This window comes from Doryrhamphus excisus, chromosome 4, assembly GCF_030265055.1.
Source record: "Doryrhamphus excisus isolate RoL2022-K1 chromosome 4, RoL_Dexc_1.0, whole genome shotgun sequence".
NCBI lineage: Eukaryota > Metazoa > Chordata > Actinopteri > Syngnathiformes > Syngnathidae > Doryrhamphus > Doryrhamphus excisus.
The window spans coordinates 14,350,277-14,375,309 of record NC_080469.1 but is presented as its reverse complement, the minus strand read 5'-3'; the positions used below and the strand labels follow the sequence as shown (position 1 = coordinate 14,375,309).

The 25,033-nt window shown below is 40.4% G+C and overlaps 1 protein-coding gene across 1 annotated transcript; it reads left to right on the top strand.

Moving 5' to 3' along the window:
* Positions 1-5,384: 5,384 nt before the first annotated feature.
* On the top strand, positions 5,385-13,406 carry tars1 (threonyl-tRNA synthetase 1). The gene is made up of 19 exons (XM_058071690.1): positions 5,385-5,559; positions 6,030-6,098; positions 6,275-6,465; positions 6,942-7,065; positions 7,139-7,263; positions 7,675-7,792; positions 7,884-7,948; positions 8,031-8,109; positions 8,805-8,951; positions 9,247-9,345; positions 9,846-10,012; positions 10,106-10,268; positions 10,389-10,526; positions 11,121-11,198; positions 11,281-11,381; positions 11,495-11,599; positions 11,695-11,767; positions 12,729-12,843; positions 12,926-13,406. The coding sequence occupies exons 1-19, from the start codon at positions 5,500-5,502 to the stop codon at positions 13,072-13,074; spliced, it is 2,166 nt and encodes a 721-aa protein (XP_057927673.1). The 5' UTR covers positions 5,385-5,499; the 3' UTR covers positions 13,075-13,406.
* The last annotated feature ends 11,627 nt before the right edge of the window (positions 13,407-25,033 follow it).

Here is a 25,033-nt window from a genome sequence, read left to right as displayed (position 1 = left end):
AAAGCTTTGGAACTCCAGCAAACCACAGTGAGAACCATTACCCACAAATGGCGAAAACATGGAACAGCGATGAACCTTCCAACAAAAATGACCAGAAGAGCGCAACAATGACTCGTCCAAAGGGTCACAAAAGACCCCACAATAACATCCAAAGAACTGCAGGCCTCACTTGCCTCAGTTAAGGTCGGTGTTAATGACCCTACCATAAGAAAGACAAAAAAAAAAGTTCCAGAGAAAGACCATCATACCAACAGGAAAATATGGTGGTGGTAGTGTGATGTCTGGTCTGCTTCAGGGTCTGGAGGACTTACAGTGATAGATTAATTCTCCTGTCTACGAAAAATTGTCCAGCTGAAACCAACATGGTTTCTGCAGCAGGAGAATGATCCAAAACATGTGTGCCCTGTGATTGGCTGGTGACCAGTCCAGGGTGTACCCTGCCCCTTGCCCAAAGTCAGCAGGGATAGGCTCCAGCATACTCCCGCGACCTTAGTGAGGATAAGCGGCATAGGGGATGGATGGATGTCAGTGAAAAATAATTCAATAAATGTTTTAATGTTCAAAAATGTCTGAGAGCCAGATGCAGCCACATCCAACTCCCGAGCCATAGGTTCCCTACCCCTGTGATAATCCCTCATGCATTATGCAGTGCCTTAACACAATGTAGCATAATAATATACCAGGTTTGCAACCTGGAGAGTGTGGAGCATCTCTTGGAGGATTTCTCAACAGATGGTTGTCTGAATACTTGTGGTCCACACTGCCCTCCTTTCTGACCCGATGTCATCCGTCATCATCTCCCAGTGTGGAGGGCGGCTGAAGGCCAGTGATTTTTCATACAGGAGCGTGCCCTTGGAGCAGGAGCACGATGGGCTCGCTTGTAAGGAACGCTTTCAGATGTGCTTTATTACACCGAGCCTTCAAATCCCCTCAAAACACCTCCCAGCTCACCACTTTTATCCCCAGTAATTCTTTCCCATCCTGAGTTCTACTTCTTTATTGCATCATGGATTTATATAAATTGTTTAATTAGGAGGCTATCCCTATGTGTTATTTAAAAGCAATGATTCATGGGAGACGATAGAGCGGAGTGATGAGCTAATAAGGTTTAGAAGAGACATGAGTGTGCAAGGAGGTTGGATCAAATATTTATGAAGTGTTTGGAGGGAGCAAATCCCACCATGTACTCTGCAATTTCCTTCCGAGTGATAGAGGTGGGCACTCTTTTGTTTGTAGACAAACTTCAGTGATAGACGTGACTGTACACAAGTGAAAGGACGTGCAAAGCCAAAAAAAAAAGTCTGGATGGTTTATGACAGAGTCTCTCTACTGACACCTACAGGGAACCCATATAAAATATTTAAAGTACCTCCAAATAATTCAAGATCACTTATAGAAATGCACATTAGCATTCTCTGAACAGCAGGGGTTCCCTAAATAATTCTGCTTTTACAGCACTTGACCCACTCTTTTTTTCTATTTACTCACAATAAATAATAATCATCGTCTATACACTTTCTTTGCACTTAGTCTTCAACTTGTCTTACGGGTGTGGCTGCTCTTTGTCATAAAAAAAACCCCACCATGGCATCACAATCTTATATCCATCACGCTTTATTATACCAAGGGATATGTATATTTGGTTACTATGTGTGCTGCCACGACTACTAATAATATTAATAATAATTAGTAAATGTAATTTTTGGGTTGTTTACATTCATTCATTCATTCATTTTTTACCACTTTTTTTTTACCGAGAGGCGGGGTACACCCTGGACCAGTCGCCAGCCAATCACAGGGCACATATAGACAAACAACCATTCACACTCACATTCATACCTATGGACTATTTGGAGTCGCCAATTAACCTAGCATGTTTTTGGAATGTGGAAACCGGAGTACCCGGAGAAAACACATGCATGCACGGGGAGAACATGCAAACTCCACACAGAGATGGCTGAGGGTGGAATTGAACCCTGGTCTCCTAGCTGTGAGGTACGCACGCTAACTACTCGTCCGCCGTGCCGCCGGGGGTTGTTTACAGTTAGAATTAAATAATATATACTGTAGTAAAAATAAATCAATAAATTAATCATTGTATTGGGTGTTCACATGTTGGCCTCACCGTCAGAAGATTGTGGGTTTGTATCTCTGTGTGGAGTTTACATGTTCTCATATGTGGGTTCTCTCCAGGTACTCCGGCTTCCTCCCACATTACAAAACTATGCATGCTAGATAAATTGGAGACTCTAACTTTGTCCATAGGTATGACTCTTGAGTGTGAATTGTTGCTTGTGTATATGTGCCCTGCAATTCCCCCGCCTCTCACCCAAAAAGACCGCTGGGATAGTCTCCAGCATACTCATGATGACAAGCGGTACAGAAAAGAAGTCTCAAGAGACCAGCCATGTTGTTTGGCCTGGATACCGTACCACTGAGGAATAGACACAAAGCAGAATTGGAGGTAGTAGAGATGGGGATGCTGAGGTTCTCATTGGGAGTGACCAAGATGGATAGGATCAGGGACAAGTACATCAGAGGGACATTACATGTTAGAGAGTTTGGAGATAAAGTCAGAGAGGTCAGACTGAGATGGTTGGGACATGTCCAGAGGAGAGATAGTGAATTTATTGGTAGAAGGATGCTGCGTATAGAGCTGCCAGGTAGGAGGCGTATAGAAGAAGATCAAAGAAAAGGTTTATGGATGCAGTGAAAGAGGACATGAGGGTAAGTAGGTGTGAGAGAAACAGATGCGGAAGACAGGGTTGTAAACAGTTTAATGATGTCAACGTTGTGGATCGAGTGACCCACGGTGACGGCAGGGTTATGATATGGGCAGGTGTATGTTATGGACAACAAACAAAGATTCTAATGATGCATTGAATGCACAGATACAGTGAGATACTGTGACCAGATCCTGAGGTCCATTGTTGTACCATTCATATAGTGACTTGTTTCCTGATCCCCATTACAGTAAAACGTATTTTGTAGTGGCCTTGTATTGTGGCCAGGCTGAGGCACACCTGTGCAATAATCATGCTTTCTCATCAGCAAGTTGACATTGCACACCTGTGAGGTGGATGGATTACATCGGCAAAGGAAAACTGCTCGCGACCACAGATTTTGACTCTTATGTGAACAATATTTAAGAGAAGCAGGCCTTTTGTGTTCATAGAACAGAATGGGAGAAAAAGTGTTACATTTATATTTTTGTTGAGTGAACAAAAGTACTGTGTTTATATTTTGTTGAGTATAGTAATTCACATTCACTGTGATTGACTGTGATTGACCCCACCTCTACCCACCATCAGCTGAGATAAGCCCAAGCTTTCCCGCTAACCTGAGCAGGATAAGTGGTAGGAAATTGATGAAATGTAGACCACTTCCGAGACTTGGAAGACTGTAATGAAAAGCAAACCACTAGATAGACATCCTATTTCCATTTTACACCACCTTTAATACTCTTTAATACTTTAGGCCTGACTTGGCACTGAAACAATGTTTTAAGCCAAAAACAGAGCCAATAACTATGCAGAACATTTACATAGCAGGCACGCGTGTGATTTTTTCCAGCGTTTGAAGGTGAATTATTCAACACTTCCCCTCCTCCTCACAAACCCCCTCAAAAACCAGCATGGAATCTAGACACCGTGCTTCATCTTCTTCTCTAATTCCCTGTGAGAGTGTGAGGAGTTTAAAACCACTGTTCAACATTAATTGAAATGTGCGTGTTGTCTCCATCTTGGCGCCTTGGAGCCCAGAAGAATGAAAATGTAGGGCAAACATCACCTCGTATACTCTCTGCAAATACAGCTATCAGTCCCTATGATTGCAATCAGCCTGCACAAGACTGTTCTTTGTTAATTTTATAGGCATGCTTTGTGAGCTGTGTGAATTATTGGCTTCATGTCATTAAAATGCACGACATACTGACAAAGCTGTAAGTGACAAATGTGCTTTTGTAATAGGGTTTTAAACAATTAATCAAAAGCAATTAAGATACTATACTCTAGTTTCTGTGAGGTCCAAGGTTATTATGAATGGGTTATTACCTCCGCCAAGCGCGGCCCAAAGCTATTTTGCTATTTTCATGGGTAGACACATACATAGGTCAACACTAGGGATGAGTATGCTATGCGTTAAACTGAATATTGTATGTGTTAACCGATGAAAGATATGGTGTGAATAATTTATCAGTAATTGAAAGCATGAAACAAGAGTTGATTCTACTTACTTCTTTTTTTTTCATGTTGAATGGTGCAAATGTAACCATATGATGTTCCTTCGTGTAACTTAAGCATCTTAAATAAATAAATAAATAAATAAATAAATAAATAAATACACCCACACACATACCATACCAACATACATCTACTGCATATATGAGTAATAATCATCTTCTAGATCAGGGGTCTCAAACACGCGGCCCGCAGCCCGCGGCCCAAATGTGGCCCGCAGGACACTAGTTTGAGGCCCCCGCCTTGATATGAAATTTTAATGTTAGTGCGGCACGCGCAAGTTTGATATGGATGCTGTATGGTATCAATTACCCAGAAAAAATTATTATGTTTATTATTATATATTATTATAATGTTCATGTTAAAGGTTAAATAACTGTTAATAGTTATCCTCCCTATCCGTGTAGAAGTGGTAAGTTTTTGGTTATTTAAGTTTAAAGGAAATAACTTCAAGGCTACCGTTTAGGTCGCTAGCTCTCTAGTTTGTGAGTTAGCATGTGTCTCAAGACCCTGCAGTTGCGCAATATGTTGTAAATAAAAAGAGTATAAATGTGACTATAGTTGTGTTTTGCCATGTCTACAGGGCTCTAATAATGCTTTGTTAATTTTAATCTGAAAAAAATGATTTGTCTACTATGTGGTTTCTTAAGTTTTATTATTTGCCGTTTTATTATTATTATTATATTTATTTATTAATTACTGATTGATTGATTTTCTTTATTCTTGATTTGTTTATTTATTTTTCATCTTATTTTGTGTAGAAAAATAAAAAGTAAGATATTTGAGAACAGTGGAATGTTTTATCAGAGCTTTTCTTGTAGAAAATTAGAACCAAAGCAAAGTTTTTAAAATGTTTTTGTTTTTAATAAATGCTTTTTTTTTTTTTTTTTTGGAAAACCTAATGCGGCCCAGTCTCACCCAGACCTGAGCTCCAGTGGCCCCCAAGTAAATTGAGTTTGAGACCCCTGTTCTAGATGCTGACAAACTGCAGAGAACATTGCATCAACAATAAACTATTTTCTTATATTATTTTTCTAACTATATTATTTTCATCCAAGACAATTGTTTTTCAAATACTGTAACTTTTACTTTAGTGGGTTTCCGGAAGCCCTTCATGAACATGAGGCTACAGAAATATTGCATCAGACTCACCATTTCCGGGTGACGACATCAGCGTCACCGGTCATCGTGACAGTTCCTGCTAGCTAGTACTAACCGGACTGCGAAAAGTCGTTTACTGTGGGACAGCTTTTCACTGGTTATGGCACAGCAGACCGTCGTGGAGAAAATGAGCGAACTGGATGTGAACGGAGGTCTTAAGGTAACACTTTGCCTTCATTTTAGTCATTCATTTTAGCCGGTTAGCATTTAGCTTCGCTTCGCACTGTTCATATACACATTGTTAGCGATGAGGTTCTTAACGCTTACAGGAAACAACTGGTAACCCCACTTTTTAGTGGATTGCAAGTGAAATTAAACGGTCTATTTTGGGGGGCGATTCAGTCTTACTCGGAGAAAATATCACGCTGCATTGTTGTAACGTAGTCTTCACACAAAACTCTACTTTCCAAATGACAAATAAAGGCCACTTCTGGGAAGTCTACGTAAGAAGTTGTAGGACGTACGCAAGACCGTAGAAAGTTGTACTTTTCCGTCGGTGACTCACATATTGATCTGTGTATTGACAGTCACTGGTTCAGGTTATTACCGGCTATAATGATGCGTATACTGGCTGTTCAATGCATAAGTAAGGTGCAATTAAATCCACTGTATGATGCAACGTTTGGACAGGGAGGAGCCTCTGGTGGAGGAAAAATGAAAGCCAAAAATGATGCTGGAGATGCTGGAGGACGAGTTGAGGTGAGTGTGCATATGCAGAAATCACATTTTCATATCTATTTTTACTGCTTTTGTGCATCTGTAAACGTTTACATTGAACTGCATCACAAGACGTAAAAGTGTTAACAGGGCACAAAACCTGACCCAAGAAAACCAAATACTGCAACATGTTCCCAAACTGTTTTCTCGATGTACAGCTTTCACCCGCACCAGAGTACATAGACAAGCGTCTGAGTTTGTACTCAAAGCTGAAAGCTGAGCATGACGCCCTCTTGGCAGAAAGAGCTTCCAAGGAGAGTCGAAACATCAAAGTGACTTTACCTGATGGCAGGGTGGTGGAGGGGGAATCATGGAAGACCACACCCTACCAAGTGGCTTGTGGAATCAGGTCAGTCACTGTTGTAATTTAGGGTAAAACATTAGCAGCATCACTAAGAACTATAAATGCTGAAAGATATATCATTATAATGTTTGAGACAGCTATAGTATTGGTCTTATTAGTATTGCTGTTTTTTTAAAGCTTTTTAGACCATAATATATTCAAGTGTGTTGTCCATAAACTATCCTTGATACTGGAATTTAGGCTTTTAATAAGCTCGTTTGGAGACACAGCATACTGTATTGTGTGCCTGTGGCTTTAATGCTAATGCTTTGGTTAGTTGGTCATAAACGTGCTCTATTACTGTTATAAGATCATTAAAAAGTCCATTTTGCACAATTAGGTGACCTTTTAACTTTTGCAGGTGCGCCTAATGAAGTGTTTGGACTACCTTACAATATCGTCACATAGTCATAGCAGCTTTAACCAGACTTGTGTGTATAATTCCTGCACATGAACTTGATGTGCCGCACTCTGCTGTCCAGCCAAGGCCTCGCTGACAATACAGTGATTGCCAAGGTAAACAACAATGTGTGGGATCTGGACAGACCTTTAGAGGATGACTGCAGTCTGGAATTGCTCAAGTTTGATGACGATGAAGCTCAAGCTGTAAGTCCACAGAGGCAAATGATTTCACCCTATGAGTCGTTTAGAACAGTCATTATTTTTGTTATTTTTACAGGTTTACTGGCACTCAAGTGCCCACATCTTGGGTGAAGCCATGGAGAGAGTGTATGGGGGTTGTCTCTGCTACGGTCCGCCCATCGAGAACGGCTTTTATTATGACATGTTCCTTGACAGCAATGAGTAAGCCTAGCAGGATATTCCTGATACTTGTGCATGCTAGATTGGCAAATGAGAGATGAATATCTTTCCTGTGAGCAACCTTTCCACTTGACCTTTCCTATATGAATTTCCCTATGCTGCAGGAGAGCTGCCGCTGTCTAATTAATTCCATAGCACCCTTAATTAAGTCATGTTATGCTAATGGACTTCGTTTTACCAAGGAGATTTTGACATTGCAGACTCCCCCAAGCCAATAACTCTTGACTATTATAGCCCAGGTTTCTCAAAGGTTCTCCTATAATCACATTGGTGCTGACACTTCAGATGCCCTTTAAACACTAGCAGTGGTTTCGGGGCAGTTTCATTATCAATGCTGGCCGCAGAGTTGGAAATAACTAAGATGCTGTTTCTTTTTCTGGAATTGTTGTGCAGAGGAGTATCAAGCAATGACTTCCCCTGTCTGGAGACCTTGTGCAAGAAAATCATCAAGGAGAAGCAGCCATTTGAGAGGTTGGAGATCAAAAAGGAAACTCTATTGGAGATGTTCAAGGTTTTGCCGAACACCCCCTCCATTAAAAATCCAAGAGAAAGTCATTTGCATGAGTAATAAATTAAAAAATAGCAATTCTTCATCTTGACAGTACAACAGGTTCAAGTGCCGCATATTGAACGAGAAGGTCACCACTCCCACCACTACAGTTTACAGGTGAGTGGATGTGGTTTGATTACTCTGATGCATCAAAATGTCATGTAAATGATCTTCAATACCCACAAATGCTGCATTTCAGGTGTGGTCCTTTAATTGACTTGTGTCGGGGTCCACACGTGAGACACACAGGGAAAATTAAGGCACTGAAGATCCACAAGGTGAGCCTTTTAATTTCTGTGTTGTATGATTCTTAATCATTGCAAAGCCTCTGCTCTAAAAGACACAATATTTCAATTAATCACGTCACTTGTATGAATAAATGCTTGACATCAAACCAAAACAGGTCAGCTCTTAACTCATCATTGAGTTCTGCAAATAGTGTGGCCTGCCACAACTACATTTGGTGCTACTTGCTTGACCTCACTCATAAACGCATTTTCTAACACATTATTTATTGCTGAAACATACCGGGTCTGCCAGAAGATAAAAACACTTAGCAGGAGAGATGAGTGTTGCCAACATAGCAACTTTGTTGCTATATTTAGCGAGTGATCTGACCCCTGTAGAAAACAAAAGCGTAAAAGTGACTTGCAACAAATCTAGTGAAAATACTTTTGGTGACTGACAGAACTGAAAGAACGTTTGGCTCTTCTCAACAAGCAACAAGTGCTGCTGTGGGCCCCCCCGCCCATACAAAAGCACTCACAGGCTGGTCTGTCTTGAGACAAAAAACATGACAAAAAGATGAGAGTAGAAAGTTCATTTGAACTTCTAAACATAATTGAGTTGCTTTTAATGTGTTTTACTAATTTTTTGCTAATGTGTCCTGGCCAATTATCTGAATTTGACAATTACATTACATCACTAATTCTGAAATAATGAAAGATATTTTTATTTGCTTTTGTGTGTGCAGAACTCCTCCACATACTGGGAGGGAAAGGCAGACATGGAGACCCTCCAGAGGATTTACGGCATCTCCTTCCCGGATGCCAAAATGCTGAAAGAGTGGGAGAAGTTTCAGGAAGAGGCCAAGAACAGAGATCATCGCAAACTGGGCCGGGTATGAACCAAGGAAGCAGTGAGCTTGCAAACGATATCAAGAGTCCATATCAGATTTTTTCTAGGAGTAAAAGGTACACTGTAACCAGCTTTGAGTGATTGTAAATTGACCTGACTTGTAACAATCAGGACCACTTTAGGAGACTTGGTTTCTAAACTGTCAGCAGCTGTAATTCATGTCACAGAATTTGCGGAAAAGTAAGCCTATACCGGGAGAGTATTGTCAGACAAATCCTCATTCAAAGTACTTGATGAGTCAGTTCAAATTAAAACTGCATTGACCTACTCATCTACAGGAACAGGACCTGTTCTTCTTCCATGACCTGAGCCCAGGGAGCTGCTTCTTTCTGCCTAAAGGCGCCTTCATCTACAACACCCTGATTGAGTTCATCAGAGTAAGTCGGCATAATAATTGATAAAAAGTTTAACTAGAGAATGTTACAAGTCAGGCCACACAGAATGGGAATTGTACATGGAAGTGTAGCATTTTCAAGTGCAACTTGGTCTACAACAAAAGAGCATTTTTGGTAACTGTGGTAAGTAGTGACATGTTCAACAACGTTAATCATTAGGTACACTAATGAGATTCATTTAACACAGTTTATTAATCAATGTGATTGCAGTTTGCACTGCATCATACTTGGAGCTGTTTCAAACATTTTCAGTGAGTGTATATTACAGAAGAATTTCATAAATAAAATGTAGCGCACATTGTCCTCCAGCTCTTGGCTCACGGCATACGGTGTGAATTGATATCCGATTTGTATGGCTGAATAGGAAGATAAGTTATTTTTGAGATGGTTCTGCATCATTTATTGGAGAATCTCCAGAGATAATGTTTAAACTCTGCTTAACGAGATGACGTTAGAAAGCTTAATTTTTTTGCCCCTGGCAGAGTGAGTACAGGAAAAGAGGCTTCCAGGAGGTGGTAACACCCAACATCTACAACAGTAAGCTGTGGCAGACCTCTGGTCACTGGCAGCACTACAGCGAGAACATGTTCTCCTTTGAGGTGGAGAAAGAGACCTTCGCCCTCAAACCCATGAACTGCCCTGGCCACTGGTGAGGCCTCATCCTCACACTTTTTTCAGTGGCGATATTTCTATATGAAAATGGTAAATGGCAGTAAGTAACAGGGTCTGCATTTGATTTCAGTCTCATGTTTGATCACCGGCCACGCTCCTGGAGAGAGCTGCCCCTTCGCATGGCTGACTTTGGCGTCTTGCACAGGAACGAGCTTTCAGGAGCCCTCACTGGCCTCACCCGCGTCCGCCGTTTCCAGCAGGATGACGCTCATATCTTCTGCTCCATGGAGCAGGTGAGGTCATTTTGTGCACATTACATCTCAGTAAATCTTTCAGTGTATTTAATTTACTGCAATTTGCAAACTTGGTTTTCATTGAAATGTTATTTGCTATACATCTGCTGTTGACTTCAGATTGAGGACGAGATCAAGGGTTGCCTCGATTTTCTGCGCACCGTGTACGACGTATTTGGCTTTACTTTCAAACTAAACCTTTCTACGAGACCAGAGAAATTCCTCGGAGAGCCCGCCGTCTGGGAGCAAGCAGAAAAGGTAATCTGAACGCCTCTTGTTTTTCTCGCTTAGCCGAAAATGTCAAGCGCTCACACAGAGTCTCGTGGGGAGCCAAGATGCCCGTTCTGTGATATTATCAAGATAGAAATTGAAGAGCAGCAAATAGATTGTGGCTTGCAGAAGACAAAGAACATCTATATTTAACAGAATGGGCTGTATGCTGCGTATGTGCGGGCAGCGTTGAAAACTAAAAATGTCTGGATCTCCCGGATTACAAACACCAAATGTTGGCAGCCCTGTATGTATACACAATTGAGGCCTAATGCGTGCGTGTGTGTGTGCGTGTGTGTGCGCGTGTGCATGTAAAAAAAAATCTCAATTCTAAGCAAGAAAATAGTGATAATTATGCAGCACTAAAATATGCAAAAAGGTTTTTCCCATGTATATTAACCACTTTTTAATTTTACAAAATAGTAAAAAATATATACATATTATAATGGACAATTACATAATGTATTATATTATAATGTACAGTTGATGATTGATCATTAATTAAGGAAGTGTATCTGTGTGCTCATCCCAAGTAGCAATACAGAATATCTAAATATTTGTATATATGATTTTCTTTGACAGCAACTGGAGAACAGCTTGAATGACTTTGGAGAGAAATGGGTTCTCAACCCAGGTGATGGAGCTTTCTACGGACCAAAGGTGAACAACCTAATGATGCGTTTTAACCGTTAATTAGACAAGTGTCATTCATTTTACCTTCTGTGCCGTGCTTCCCACACAGATCGACATCCAGATCAAGGATGCTATTGGCCGATACCATCAGTGTGCCACTATCCAGTTGGATTTCCAGCTACCGATTCGCTTCAATCTCTCTTTTGTCAGGTAGTTACGCAGCTTGATGGTTAAAGTGTTGCAGCAGGAGGTGAAAGATTACAACTACAATAAAAGATAGTATGGTGTAATCTACATGACGGCCCCATGATGTTATTTTCCAGCCATGATGGAGATGACAAGAAGAGACCAGTGATTATCCACAGGGCCATTCTGGGATCAGTCGAGCGAATGATCGCCATCCTCACTGAAAATTACGGAGGAAAATGGTTTGCTGGATTCATTTTAATTAAGGACCTGCATGAAACTCAGTTTTATAAGGGAAACATCAAACATATTTGTCCTTGTCCTTGTTGATGTGCAGGCCACTGTGGCTGTCTCCTCGCCAAGTGATGGTGGTACCTGTGGGACCAACCTGTGAGGAGTACGCTCAGAAGGTCAGCACAACTCACAATGACACATAGTGTCCCGAATCTGTCCAACTGAAGGATAAAACAGGAATATTTCACAAATGTTCTGGGGGCCACATAGTAAAGGAGTTAAGAAATGGGTCCGCGCTTCGCCTAAAACTATACTGTTCTTGTTTTGTATATAATGTGAATGCAAGTATCTACCACAACTTAAAACACTTTTGCCAAATGGCTAACATAATTATACACTTAATTATATAAAGTAATAAATTCATAATTTTCAACAATCACTATGTTAAAGCGGACGCACGGTAATCAAGAAGACCTGAGTTTGATTCTCTGCTTGGACATCTCTGTGTGGCGTTTGCATGTTCTCTTTGTGCATGCCTAGGGTTTCTGAGTACTTCGGTTTCCGGTTAATTGGTGACTCCAAATTGTCCATAGGTATGAATGTGAGTGTGAATGGTTGTTTATATATATGTTCCCTGCCATTGGCTGGCAACCAGTCCAGGGTGTACCCTGCCAGAGACAGCTGGGATAGTCTCCAGCATACCCGCGACCCTAGTATAAGCAGCATAGAAAATGGATGGACTGTTAAAGCTACTTAAAGATCTTTTGTATGACTGGACCGCTTCGCTGATATGATCTGCTGAAAAAAAAGCTAATCAAAGATAGTCTATAAGACAGGAGTGCCCTGCACACCTGAATTTTTTTTCCAATCAAAGACCTTTTGTATGATAGATTTACTGGAAAAAAATATTAATCAAAGATTTATAGTGCTCTGGTGTTTATGGACATCTTGCAAAAAAAAACTATGATAGGGGTGGTCTATTATTTTTAAGGATTTACTGGATTCAAATTCATCAAAGATCTTCTATACAGGGAACTGAAAAAAGAAATATCAAATCTATGTTTGCCTTCATAGCTAGAAGGTGCATTACTGCCACCAAGTGGACAGGAGACTTAACACTTGCTTTTATCTGTGCAGGTTCAGCAGGAGTTCCACAACAGTGGCTTCATGAGCGACGTGGACCTTGATGCCGGATGCACTTTAAACAAGAAGATCCGAAACGCCCAGCTGGCTCAGTACAACTTCATCCTGGGTCAGTCTTCTTTATGGTCCTCCCTCCCTCCTCATATCTACTGTTTCTAATTATTTTTCCCCTCCTGTCTACTTGAAAATAGTGGTGGGAGAGAAGGAGAAGACCGGTAACACTGTGAACGTGCGCACTCGGGATAACAAAGTCCACGGGGAACGTGGCGTGGAGGAGTGCATCCGGCGTCTCAAGGAGCTCAAATTGTCCAGGAATCGGAACGCGGAGGAAGACTTTTAAGCTTTTTACAACATAACAAACGGCTTTCCACCCAATCAACAAAACCTTGACTCGGTTAAGTGTAAAAGGGCTCTATTTTTTTTATTATAAACAAGCCACATTGGTGAATGTTGTTCATTTGGTCCCGACTGCGTCTCTTGTGTGTTTAACATTGTTGACTTAACGTCATGGGATTACATACAATCATGTGACTTGGTGCTTGCTCTCCTCCTATTGGGTAACTTGTAACACACCAGTTTGCATTTGTAATGATCTGCTCTTCATGCTCTGTCTGCTGCTTTCAGGGAATTATACTAGAGTTGCCATTTTTGGAAAATAAAAAGTCAATTCTTGATGTGTGTGTGTGTGTGTGTGTGGACTGAATACATGTATGAACCTCATTGTCATTTAGGCTAGAATGTGGAGAAAACAGACAATCTTAATTATTTGATAATATACGAACCAATGCGATCATCAGATACGTTGTTCTGAAATACACTTCGAGTCGACCCTTAGTGAGGATAAGCGACATAGAAAAAGGATGGCTGGACTTCCAGTCGACATTTCCTCACCATCATATGTAAGTGCTTAACTTGAATGTAATGTTTATGCCATGGATGCCCCAAATATTTATATAGAAAAATGTATATAGATAAATTGTAATAAAATGTTATATTTGTATTTACATGAACAAAAATATTTCTAATTTACGTATTTTTGAATATTCTGTATAGTTAATGCTATGTTTATGTACATTTTGTGAAAGGTAACAAATTTGTGTGAGATCCCTATAAAACATGATTAAGAAAAGAGTTAAAATGTGTAAATAAAAATGACATTCATGCTGAAAGTGCAAGTACAAAATACAGCTTGTATTAACTAACTACACTTCATTATACTGTCCTGTACCTTGTTGAAGCTCTTACCACTAGTCGGCGCTATATCTATCGACTTCCACAGCTGGAACACATTAGCGTGGTTCCAATGTAACGACTGTTGGAGGGGGGCGGGGGGAGTGAGTGACCCTGCACAGTCTTGCTTTTCAGGTGGAAAAAAAACATACAAAGCAAAGCTGAAAGAAAATGTACCTTTAACCTTTGCAACGACTTGACCATTTTTGTTCAATTTAGCATGGCTAATAATTATTCACATGACTCAGCCTGTAAAAAAGAAGAAGAAAAGAAATAAATATGTACTTAACCATCTGCTCTGCTTCTGGCTACATGTTTTATTTGGAAATGGCCCGTCTAAATCATGCAAACGACTCCCATTACTTTAAGTAGGGACATTAAATGTTAAAGATAGAGCAAGAATATAGTTTCACATTTTCCAATAAAAACATTGATTTTGGCTTCTCTGACAGTTACAGGTGATTAAAATAAGAGGGGCTGACAGCTATGTTGGCTGCTGGGAAGGTTTCAGCACCAAATAAAGTGAAGATTGGTTATTGTGGACTGGGTTTTATGGGTGCAAAAACACGGCACTTTCGCACAGATACGTCAAACGCTTAACACTAATTTACCTTTTTTCATTACTTAAAAATATATTAAAAGAATAGTAACATATATATATATATTAAAAATATATATATTTTCTTTAAAAAGTGGTTTAATAATCGTTGAAGACTAATAATATGTCCTATATTTTAAAATAATTAATTCAATTGAATTGACAATAATTTATTAATTATCAAGCTATCATTCATTCATTTTCTACCCTGGACTGGTCGGCAAACAATCACAGGGCACATATAGACAAACAACCATTCACACTCACATTCATACCTATGGACAATTTGGAGTCGCCAATTAACCTAGCATGTTTTTGGAATGTGGGAGGAAACCGGAGTACCCGGAGAAAACCCACGCATGCACGGGGAGAACATGCAAACTCCACACAGAGATGGCCGAGGGTGGAATTGAACCCTGGTCTCCTAGCTGTGAGGTCTGCGCCCTAACCACTAGACCGCCGTGCCACCCTCAAGCTATCATAATTAATACAAAATCCAAATACAAAATAATATAATCTTGTTTCTTCGCCCTGTCAAAGAGCTGCGCTGTCTTCCATACAGTACAGCATATACATGCATGTGGTCATATAAGGCACAGAAAACAAATGAGACATATGAAACCTCCCCACAAGGGGGAATAACAGACCAGAGGTCGGTTTGGTTGAGGATGTCAGTGAAGTGCAGGAAAGCACAAACATTTAGATAAGAGGTTAATGAAAGAGTCAGTGGTGTAGGAGACTGTCAACAGATGGAATATACGCATCGATTCAGTACTCGTGAGTCAGGGATCCCTGCTGGATCTGTGCTCAATGCTTCAATGGCAGTCTGGCCTCCACTACTCCAAGGGTCACAACGCTTCAGTGAACTGAGCAAACGTCTCTTTCTCCTTGCACACATACACTCATTTTAAAGTACCGCTTGTGGTATCTCTGCTGTAGCCTGTCATAGGACCATATTGGAATGTATTTTATTGAAGTGGGGTTTTTTTGTATTTATTACGGTCTTTATCTGAGCCTGCCCAATAGGTTCCTGGTAAACCTCAAAACATTTTTGATTACACTCAAGCGTGTTACACCCACTGTACTGTTGTTTACAACAAACTCATCAACAGTATTAAAGCTGGCTGAACAGTTTGCTCCTTTCTGAGATTACAACATTGGTTATGTTGCTGCTGTGTTGTGCAATAAATGACTACATGTTCCTTTCCACTTTTTCATGCACTCCAAATCATTATGAATGTTAAAAATTCAGATGTCGCCTGTTTGCGATTTACAATCCATCCTCTTTTGTGGTTGAAGTAAATAAACACAGTGGTTATAATTACAGTATTTTACAGTACAGTATTCAGGATCACAATTATTAGTCATTCTGTTGTTCTGGTCGTATTCGTATTTATTTGTGAATATATATATAGTGGATGAACATTCATTCATTCATTCATTCATTTTCTGCCGCTTATCCTCACGAGGGTCACGGGGGAATACTGGAGCCTATCCCAGCTGTCTTCGGGCGAGAAGCGGGGTACACACTGGACTGGTCACCAGCCAATCACAGGGCACATATAGACAAACTATTCACACTCACAGTGCATGAACATTCACACAAAACATTTATTTAAGAAGAGTTGCTTGGCCCTAGATTACGCTAAAGCTAATTTCCATCTTTCATTCATTCATTTTTTCTACCACTTGTGAATGTAAATAAGTGAATAAAGTATTATATTACTTTGTAAAGTAATTACATTGTATTACATAAGTCAAAAGTTTTGACCTGTTCACCAAACATCAAGCTAAAGGTAACTAGACCAGTTTCCACTATAGTTTCTTTGAAATTAGCTAATGTTAGCTGGCCTTAACATTCTGTGCCATTTAAGGGTAAAACTAAGCGGTAAGGACATATATGGTTAACAAAGTCAACATTACAATTCGACTTCAACAACCTAAATAGGTCAATTACGATATTATAATCCATGATGTCACAATTGTACTAATTATTGTGACTTTTCACTTATGCTAAGCTAATTAGCATCTAGTTGTCACTTCAACCAAATGGGGTGCTTTCTCTTGTAACTATCAAGAGTCAAATAAATCACATTTTTCCAAGCTGTCAACTGACCCAGTAAAGCTCTTATTTTTTTCCTGCGGTGGTTAAAGTTGGTCATTGCTCTTCTGTTTTCACTGTCGCCATAACAACTCCTTCTTAGATATATTTTTCCCAACATAGGCAGCCAAAAGCCTCCACTGTGTCACACACACACTGTTGTGACTCCACCCCTTTTTACCCCCAACTTATGTTGCTTCTGAAGCCAAGAAATGCATTTTTGAATTTTGACCAACCATTTTCAATTCACACACACACACACATAGACACATGCCCACAGACAGTCTACTACACCTCCATCCCTGCGCGTGAATGCAGTGCAACCCTAAATTATGGTCAGCCGCCAGTTGAGTTAGTTTAGCTAGGGCAAACCAAGCTGCCATCTTTAATATCATCATGTTGCCAAATTATATGCTTCTAATTGGGAATCGTTTGATCAGACCTTCGAGCATCTGGAACGTCCAGGCATGTTTTTTTAATTTACATCTACACAAAAATATGATGGGTGCTTGTGAGCCAGCATAAATGTAGCAAACCACTTCACACCGGGCGCTGCAGTCACACCCTGCATGAAGCCAACAGCAACATTTCCCGTTAACATCTATGATGTAGGTCTGGAGGAGTCACTGAACTCGATACATCTCCGTCATGTAAACACACCACTGCACAACATGACACTAGTACAGTTAAATGGTGTGTTTTGGGAAATTAATTGCACATTTCAGTGTAGGTATACTGTCCCCTATAAATAAGTCAACACAGCCAACACAAGTGAGTACACCTCACAGTGTTTGTTATCTACAGTAGCACTACATTTAGAGTGGTTACTGAAGAGCTAATGAAGAAATAATGACTAGAGTAGCTACAGAAGAACTAAAGGCACATCAATTTAGAGTAGTTATTGAGGAACTGAGGCACATGCATTTAGAGTAGTTACTGAAAAGGTAATGAAGAACAAATGACTAAGGCACATACATTTAGAGTAGTTACTGAAGAGCTAATGAAGAAGTAATGACTAGAGTAGCTACAGAGGAACCAAGGGCACATCAAGTTAGAGTAGTTACTGATGAACCAAGTTACATACATTTAGAGTAGTTACTGAGGAACTAAGATACACACATTTAGAGTAGTTACTGAGGAACTAAGGTACATATATTTAGAGTAGTTATTGATGAACGAATGAAGAACTAATTACTAAGGCACATACATTTAGAGTAGTTGCTGAATAACTAATAAAAAACTAATGACTATAGTGGCTACAGAGGAACTAAAGGCACGTCAATTTAGAGTAGATACTGGGGAACTAATGATGAACTAATGACTAAGGCACATATGTTTAGAGTAGTTACTGAAGAGCTAATGAAGAACTAATGACTATAGTAGCAGCACCTCAATTTAGAGTAGTTACTGATGAACTAAGGCACATCCATTTAGAGTAGTTATTGATGAACTAATGAATAACTAATCACGAGAGTGGCTACAGAGGAACTCGAAGCACATCAATTTTGAGTGGTTACTGAGGAAGAACTAATGGCTTTCAGGAACAGATTAATTGGATTTACATTATTTCTTATGGAAAAAATGTATTTGTTTAGCGTCTGTTTTGGTTAAAGTTCTGGAACAAATTAATGACACAAACCAAGGTTCCACTGTATACCCAAATGTAATTTTAATGCTTTGTCATCTCTGGCTTCTGCAATTGGTTGGCGACCAGTCCAGGGTGTACTGGTTGCCCGAAGTCAGGGGGTCTGGGATAGGGATAGTCTGGGATAGGCTCCAGCATACCCCCGCTACCCTAATGAGGATAAGCGGTAAAGAAAATGGATAAATGGATGGATGGATTTCTGCCTTATGACAGAGTAGATCAAACTCATCCTGATGAATGACTTCTTTCTCACCTAGCTAAAAGTCAGACAGACTCTGCCTTATTCGCAGCTGTCCATATGTTTACACTGGTGGGTCTCCACAGAGCTGGCCACAGTGCTGAGAGTGCTTTTATTTATCCAAATTGTATTTTCCTCAACATTTTTCCCCTGCACTCAGAGGTAGCTCACTTTGACCCTAAAGTGGGAGGTGCTTGGTGGTGAGCTACCCACAATTCACCGCCGGCTGATGAAGTCGAGTCTGACAGCTGCATAAATCACTGGCTCACGGCGCTAATAGAGGGCAGTATAAAAATCAAGCCCGGACCACCCAGGTTGCCGGGGCGGGAATTGGAGCACCAAGTCATATCTAGCGTGCAGCACTGTAAAGCCAGCTGAGTGTTTCACCTCCCTGTTGCCACCCGGCCTGTTCCAGTGCAAAGCGCGCTCTTAGCAACACAGGAAAAGGCTGTCTGGCATCCACAGCATAGTGATTCATATTTGGCACTTTCATAAAGCTTCCAAGCTGCTTGAGTTGTTTGGGGGCACTTTTTTGTCACACTTTTTGGCCTTTTGAAGAAAAAAAAACCTATAAACATTTCAAGGCCCATAAGTGAACAGGGGTCTGCGCTTTATCCTCTTTCATACCAAGCACTCAATACTCACACTGCTCCTTACAGTCAGGAGAAAAGGACTGCCCACTTGCCATTAATCTGTTTTGTAGCATGTGTGTGGTAGGTTTTTCTCATCTGAATGGAAAGTGCTTGAGCTGCTAAGAGAGGTGTGAAGGTGGCTGTTTGCGGGGCCTCTTTCTTTGTCAGCGTGCAGATAAAAACACAAGCAGAGCAAAAGGGGGGTGGGTCCTCACAGCACAAAACCAAGCATATTGCTCAATAACAAGACGTGACTCCCCCCTAGGCTCATTGGAGTTGACCATGCATTGATGACCTCTTGCACCAAACCCCGCCTTTGCCATGTTTTTCATGGCCTCTCCTGTGTCGTGTCACTGGTGAAGAATATGGTATATGCATAGAGGCAAACAATGACAATATGTATTAATATACACATCATCATCAAAAGTTTTACATGAGCACTGATACATTGATACGTATTTGTCCTACATATCTTTTTTTTCAGTGGGATGTTGGGATTCTTCCAGCAATAAATCCAAATTTTGGGGGGACTACCCACACTCTCATCGACATACATTGACAGGTTTTTACAGATTAAACACTCTTGATGCACAACATAGTTATTACTTGTTTGTAAAACTTTCTTTCTGCCTGATTTCCACAGTGAGATGTTCAGGTGCACTCATAATTGTGAGAATTAGGCCGTAATTGTTTTTCATTTTTATTAACAATTGACGTATCCCGCTTTGGTAAACAAGGTATTGCAGGATAGCTTCTCAAGGGCCGATACTATGAAAATTAAAGTTGGATATACAGCTTGTATAGCAGTATAGATTTACTATACATTGGTTAGTAAAGTCGGGCGGCACGGAGGATGAGTGGTTAGCACGCAGACATCACAACTACGAGACCAGGGTTCAATTCCACCCTCGGCCATCTTTGTGTGGAGTTTGCACGTTCTCCCCGTGCAAGCGTGGGTTTTCTCCGGGTACTTCGGTTTCCTCCCACATTCCAAAAACATGCTAGGTTAATTGGTGACTCCAAATTGTCCATAGGTATGAATGTGAGTGTGAATGGTTGTTTGTCTATATGTGCCCTGTGATTGGCTGGCGACCAGTCCAGGGTGTACCCCGTCTCTCGCCCAAAGACAGCTGGGATTTGTTCCAGCACCCCTGCGACCCTCGTGAGGAAAAAGCGGTAGAAAATGAATGAATGAATGGAAATAAGTCAAGGTAGCACAGATGAAGATGCTGAGGTTCTCATTGGGAGTGATGGAAGATGGATAGGATCAGGAACGAGTACATCAGAGTGACATTACATGTTAGAGCCCTTGGAGATAAAGTCAGAGAGGCCAGACTGAGATGGTTGGGACATGTCCAGAGGAGAGATAGTGAATATATTGGTAGAAGGATGCTGCCAGGTAGGAGGCGTAGAGGAAGACCAAAGAGGAGGTTTATGGATGTAGTGAAGGAGGACATGAGGGAAGTTGGTGTGAGAGAGACAGATGCAGAAGACAGTAGCAGAAAACATTGGACGTTTTCTGAAATGATAAGCAGCCCAAAAACACCTCCAAGAGGACAAGTGTCTTCTGAAGGTGACGTATATCTCCAGACCTGAACCTCACATTTAAACCCCAACACAGAAAGATCCAATCCAGAAGTTGAACCAAGAACCACCTGGCTGTGAGGCAGATGTGCTCATCAAATATATTTTAGAATATTTACTCAACATTTTGCACTCCTTTGAAACAATAATGCTTTGAATAACATACAAAATTTGCTTTAAGCGTTTAAAGCAAATGTAAAAAACAATAAGGGCAAATGTGATTAGAGTCACTGCTGACAAGCATATTTCTGTAAACTGTAAATGACGTATATGTAAACCATTTTGATCTTGTTGAAACACTCAGTGGAGCAAAATATAAACACTGCAGTATAATTTGCAACTGAAAGTTGCAACCTGCAATTGTAAACAAATTACAGCAGTCTGCTTAAATGTGGCTATACTGGGCAAGTATTTAAACCCTGCGTCTGACGATCTGACCTAAACTCCATGATCATACAACACAAGTGGAGTGTGACAAAATCACTCAGTATAAAAAGTAAAATTATCAAGTTAAAGCAGCCAAGTGAGAGTCAGCTGAGGCGCTAAAAATGCACTCCAGTTACACAAGCCAAATACACAGGCCTGTGGAACCTCCATTCACTTTCCACCTCAAGTTGGAATTATCAATATTTATTATTCATTTATTCATCATGCTCATAAGCGGGATGTTTTACTACCTCACTTCCTGTCTTACTGGGCCTCTTTAATGTCTGTTAGTCTCTGTGAAGACACAGATCGGTAGCAATGTCATTGTCGTTACCTCTGAACATAACTTTAACATCGGTCATGCCCCTACCATAATCATCGCTATAATTTAAACATGCACATATGGGTACTTGCTACCCCCTTTTGGTGACATCTGGTGATTAAATTAAATACTGTTTCTATCGTACTTGGCATCTCCTCCTTTAAATTCTATCTTGATACCTCCCTTTGCTCTACTGGGGAGTGATATCGAGTATATCCCTCGCTTTTTCCTGCTTTGAATATTCCGACATGCTCATTACTGACGTTTGTTGTCAGCTAATGATAACAATTTGGCAAAGTTTAACTACTAATGTTAGCTATCCTAACCACACAATGACTCCAAATTGTTGGTTGCTTCCTTGAGACGTGCTACCGACATGACTGACAGCCATGAACGCCAGTGAAATTATTTCGTCCGAATGAAAATTTACGACAATGCCAGCCATCAGTGGTGTTCTTTTGTTGTCAAAACTGGTCATTTGAAGCAATTGGCTTATAGTCTTAATATTAACGTGTGTTTTACAGCAGTGACAGCATTTCAAAATAAAAGCGCAGTTCGCCTCATGTCTGCGTAAACAAAACTAGAGTGAGAATTGCATGGGTGACTACATATTCCTTCATCACAAGCACAGGCATTACTTTTTGTTGAAGATTTAGTCGCAATGTGTGCGGAGGCGGAAATCCCATAAGAAAAGTTTGCCAGATTGTTACCAATAAATACATGTGCTAAGTGTATTTCATTATATGGCTTAAAGTTTGTCGCCGATGAAGTTAAATTTGATATCTTTTCATATCATCATATTGTGATATATCGCAAAACTACCATGATATATGCAAAGGTCCATATCGTCCAACCCGAATGAGTACTTAAACACATCCCAGCAGGCTACGTCATGCTGCTCATCATCACATCCTTCTGCCAGTGTTGACCTCTGCCTGAAACCCACTCAAGCTTCGATGGGGTCTTTACAGCCTATAAATGGTTGCAGGTCATCTCTCATTAAACTAGCATGTAACAAAATGACTGTCAGCCCACGACGATAAAGACTTCATTGCAACTACCCGTACCACACAAATAAATGATGTCAACCAGCTCCTTTTAGTTGATAATCTTCGTTTTCCAGTATACTCACTCTTAAGATGCCATTAAGACTGAAAGAGGCCTCTATGTGGATTTTACAATGTTTGCTCACTTGCACCACCAATGATTGACGTCTGCTGTCAAAAATGACCTGATGGCCAACTTAGCAACCAAGCAGCAGTTTGTGGTGTTTATGGTGTGTGATGTGTTACGAGGGAAAACAGAGTGCCAGTCAGTGGTCAAACAAGCTGGGAGCAAAAAAAAAAAAACGCTTCAGGAGAGAGGAGAATTCCTCATTCCATTGAAAATATTATCATTATCATTATTATTACTATCATTCTTACTGGTTTAATTGATGGTTAATTGCCCCCATAATCAATCAATTTAAATATATTGTAAATTAATAATATTATTGCATTATTATTTTTACTAAAAATGCAGATTTAAACATTTTTAAATGTATGTTTCCCCTGCATCTTCTAAGTCAACTTAAGAAAAATAAAAGCTTGATTTATTTTCACATGATGAAATCGTTTTGATTATCTGAAACATTTACAACAAGTGTGGCAAACATGCAAAAAAATAAGGTATCATACTAAATACTGATAATTTTTCACAACACAAATTAGATTTCCATGTGTTTCTAATCAATCCACTTGCGTACACCAGTTTGCTTGTTTTTACCTGCCATTTTTGCATGATATGAATTGGACATAACCTTGTGACTGTTGGAGGAAATCTACCACAAACGGAAAAACACCTGCAACGCACCCACAGTCTGCACGTTTGCTGGTGTTTACATTCCCACTGCTGGCAAAATATGCAGTTGCTATGCTAAACTGAAGTGAGTTACATTTGAGTAATTTAGTGTTTAAAGATGAACACATACACAAATAATTGTCCTGAGCCGTCAACGGGACGCCTCTTACTAAATGTTGCTTGACGTGATGTCACACCCTGGAGTGACATCATGCCTTGAATAAACATAACTCCAGTGTAAGCCCAGGATTTGGCTGCTGTGTTTAATGCAGTCATAGGAGAGGTGACTGCATTAAACGCAGCCCCAGCCCCTTTTGTACCCCCTTCATTTCCCCAAAACACACCCATATCTGTTTGGAATCACCTCCCCGAATTACCAAATAGTTGTTGGAATTGTCAGTGTAAATGTCAAACTGTCATAGTCTGTCTATTGGCGGCACGCTCCAACATGACTCATTGACTGTCTGGGAGAAAAACAACACTTTCATTGGGTTTGCTTGACTGGACTGTTTACCCCTCCATGTTACATTCACAAAAATGATAACTTTGTACCCTGCAGTTACTTTTCCGCAAAGAGACAACATTTATCTGAGAGGAGAAAAAGAGCAGCAAGAAAATGGACTGCTGCAGCAAAATGGACACATTGGAGTTTACTGTAATAGTGCAGCATCAATAAGCAGACTAAGCTAACATTAGCGTGTGTGTTTGTTGTTAAGAAACACATGTGGAGTGAATCAAGTCCTGTAGCGTTCACTGTGGGAACGGAACTGGAGGAGCTCTGCTGCCCTTCCATTGTCTGATGGAGTGGGTGGGTGGGGTTGTCCATGATGCAGAGCAGTTTGTCCAATGTACACTAACATGTTCCCATCTAACCTGTGGCCTCAATACAGTACAGTGGAACTTCTACAGGAAAGACCAACACTGCTGAGATACACAAATCTAAATTTAAATGTAACACTAGGCCATTTTTTTCAAGACTTGTGTTCAAAAAGAGTCTTTCTCCGCATGCATTAGGTCTAAATTGGCAATCATTGTATCAACAGAGACTGCATGGTGAACAAGTGGTTAGCGCGCCGGCCTCACAGCTAGGAGACCCGAGTTCAATTCCAGCAGTGCACGCGTGGGTTTTCACCGGGTACTCCGGTTTCCTCCCACATTCCAAAAACATGCTAGGTTAATTAGCGACTCCAAATTGTCCATAGGTATGAATGTGAGTGTGAATGGTTGTTTGTCTATATGTGCCCTATGATTGGCTGGCGACCAGTCCAGGGTGTACCCCGCCTCTCGCCCGAAGACAGCTGGGATAGGCTCCAGCACTTCCGCAACCCTCGTGAGGATAAGTGGTAGAAAATAAATAAATGAATGTATCAACAGAAAAAGCTACTTTGATGGTTACTGTGACTGTAGTACTGTACATGTATTATGAGTAAATGTTGACCTAAAAAAGTAGTTTATATTTGAAATGCTTTTTATAATGATGCCATTGCAGCCTAAAAACTCGAGAAAATCTAAAATCAATTGTCAATCTGTAATTGTGAAAAACATACAAGTTTTCCATTCCAAAAAAAAAAAACATTTATCATTGCACTAAAATTAATATATCTGCTCGTGCATATACCCCTGTGCAATACTATGTGTATATTTTGGATATCTTGTATATATCTTGTATATATCTTGTTAAATT